This window comes from Sinocyclocheilus rhinocerous, unplaced genomic scaffold (assembly GCF_001515625.1).
Source record: "Sinocyclocheilus rhinocerous isolate Xijiao unplaced genomic scaffold, SAMN03320098_v1.1 scaffold148, whole genome shotgun sequence".
Taxonomy (NCBI): Eukaryota; Metazoa; Chordata; class Actinopteri; order Cypriniformes; family Cyprinidae; genus Sinocyclocheilus; species Sinocyclocheilus rhinocerous.
The window spans coordinates 3441605-3443980 of record NW_015653472.1 but is presented as its reverse complement, the minus strand read 5'-3'; the positions used below and the strand labels follow the sequence as shown (position 1 = coordinate 3443980).

Genomic DNA, 2376 nt, shown 5'->3' with positions numbered 1-2376 from the left:
TGTAATTATATTTAATTGTAATTATATAATTAAATCCTAAAAGTCCACAAATGGCTACAAAAATGTCACTTTACACTCTTAAAAATAAAGCTTCCAAAAGGGTGGTTTTACAGCAATGCTATAGAAGAATCATTTTTGGTTAAATTTTTTTTGTTCAAAAAAAGATGGATGGATAGATAGAAAGTGAAAGTGAAACTAAAAAGCGATCGTGCATTCAAAAGCAGTTTCAATGCCAGGCATAAGCGGCTCCCTGATGCCCGCAATTTATATACAGTGTAATTGCCCAATGATATAACTGCGAGAGATAGTATTGAAATACTCACGATGCCGGCTCAACATCGTGATGTCTAACAGCCATCGCGATGGACGATGGCATCGTCTATTGGCCCAACCCTAATCTAAACATACCAAAAACAATAAAGTTTACGTATTATATAAAGTAATTATGGAACACCGTAAGTGACATGTGCTCAAGAAAACTTCCAGGCATGCATGAAAAATTTGCTCATGAGAACGAGAAAATTGTGCACAGGGGAAAATGTGTTCACATGTTGCCATTTCCAGATTATTTTCTTTCTGAAAATTTAACCTAGTGCATAAATCTCATTGAATTTTGTTAAACGTATGGCTTTTTTATGTTTTTAAATGTAATAATGTAGGCCTAATATCTTTTTTTGATTTTCAAGTAAATTTAAGTTGTTCTAAGGTTGTAAATGGGTAAATGGGACAAAAATACTTTTTTTTGACAAAAATAAAAAATATTTTTTTTATTTTGACTTATCTTTATAATTTTTGCTCCCTAACAAATTATTAGTTTAATAATTTTTTTTTTAAATATCAGGCTTTTTTTATTTTTACTTATTTTTATTTCCCATTATGGCAGTGTGTAAAATAAGTCTTATCATAAAAGAAAAAAATGAGCTCATATGTACACCAGTGCATTTTGTTGTATAATCAAAATGTGGTTTCAGCTTTGCCTTTATCTATATCTTTGCATCACAGATTCCAGGGAGGGTGCCTGCTGAGTGTGTGAGTCCTGGCTCCTGCTGGCCAGATGGCTGAGGTTAAAGACACGGTGCAGGAGGATCCAAATCTGGGCTCTGGTCCAGATGAGGATACCTCTGAGTTGTCAGTTTCTGAGAATGATTCAGATTCTGGGAGTGTGCTGTCAGATGACTCCATGCTCCCTGACTATGAACGGGAAGATGCCAGTGGAGGCTCTGCCAACACCTTGTACCAAGCCTGTGCCAAGAACAATGCAGCAGCCCTCCGCAGAGTTATGGAGAGGGGTGTAACGAGTGACGAAGTCATGGAACTAGACATAAATGGCAGGGTAGGGAGTCAGATAACCTTATTACTCATAAAGCATCATCAGTATAACAGAAATTTGGCAGAAGAAATTATTTACATAATTTTCTATGCTGACAAATCCTCTTCTTGTTCTCTGATAGAATGGTCTGATGGTGGCAGTCTCAAAAGGCTTTGTGGATCTTGTGTATGGACTCAACCAGTGCCCATTTCTGGATATCAATCATCAGGATAATGACGGCAACACTGCACTCATGATCGCTGCACAGGCTGGTAGGCTCTTTATTAACATATTAAAGAAATTATTATAAGGTACGAAGGACCTAATTCCTATTTCCTTCTATAAATACTGCAGGTTTCGTAATCATCCTCAACTACATCCTAAATTACTTCAGTGGTGTGAACATGGAGCTCCGGGATACCCGAGGCTTCACTGCACTCCTCAAGGCAGTCATCCAGGGCAGCGATGACTGCATGGCTTCACTGCTCATGGCTGGTACGTTATTTTAGGACTGTAATATTTAGTTTACAGACTGGCCAGGACAGACAGGTGAGATCCTACCAGCTTCCCTTAGGCAATCTGGATGACGTGAATTGGTGCATAAGATTGAAAACCATCGGATTCTGTTCCTGTTTCATCCCAGGACATCCCTAGAGCAAATCTATAAATAGGTATATACTGTAACAGCATAAACACAAGGTTTTAAATGCCTGCTAATGCCAGGTGTTACAACATTTTTACACTCAGCTGTATATGCTATATATTATATGCAGTTGCAATATTTCATAAGAGAATGACAAATATCTGATTTAAACATCAAAATATTGAGTACCAGTACTAAAGGCTGTACATCACAAAAGTACAAAAGTTTGAGACCACTATTGAAAATGCTACTGTTTTGCAATTTTTATGTATGTATTTATTTAGTTAGTATCTATTTATGCATTACAAATAATATTATCATCATAAGAATTTTGAGTGAAAATGTAAATATTAAAAATTTCAGAATTTCTTAGTATTGCTACTTCTGTATAAATTATGTATATATATATATATATATATATACA

At 35.8% G+C, this 2376-nt stretch overlaps 1 protein-coding gene across 1 annotated transcript in view; it reads left to right on the top strand.

Moving 5' to 3' along the window:
- The window catches only part of LOC107716213 (ankyrin repeat domain-containing protein 33B-like), a 7768-nt gene that overhangs the window by 3146 nt on the left and 2246 nt on the right, over positions 1 to 2376 (top strand). Inside the window, exons 2-4 of the mRNA XM_016522590.1 lie at positions 1003 to 1333; positions 1452 to 1581; positions 1664 to 1804. Of these exons, the coding sequence (XP_016378076.1) occupies positions 1055 to 1333; positions 1452 to 1581; positions 1664 to 1804 (550 nt within the window). The 5' untranslated portion in view covers positions 1003 to 1054. The remainder of the gene's footprint in view (positions 1 to 1002; positions 1334 to 1451; positions 1582 to 1663; positions 1805 to 2376) is intronic.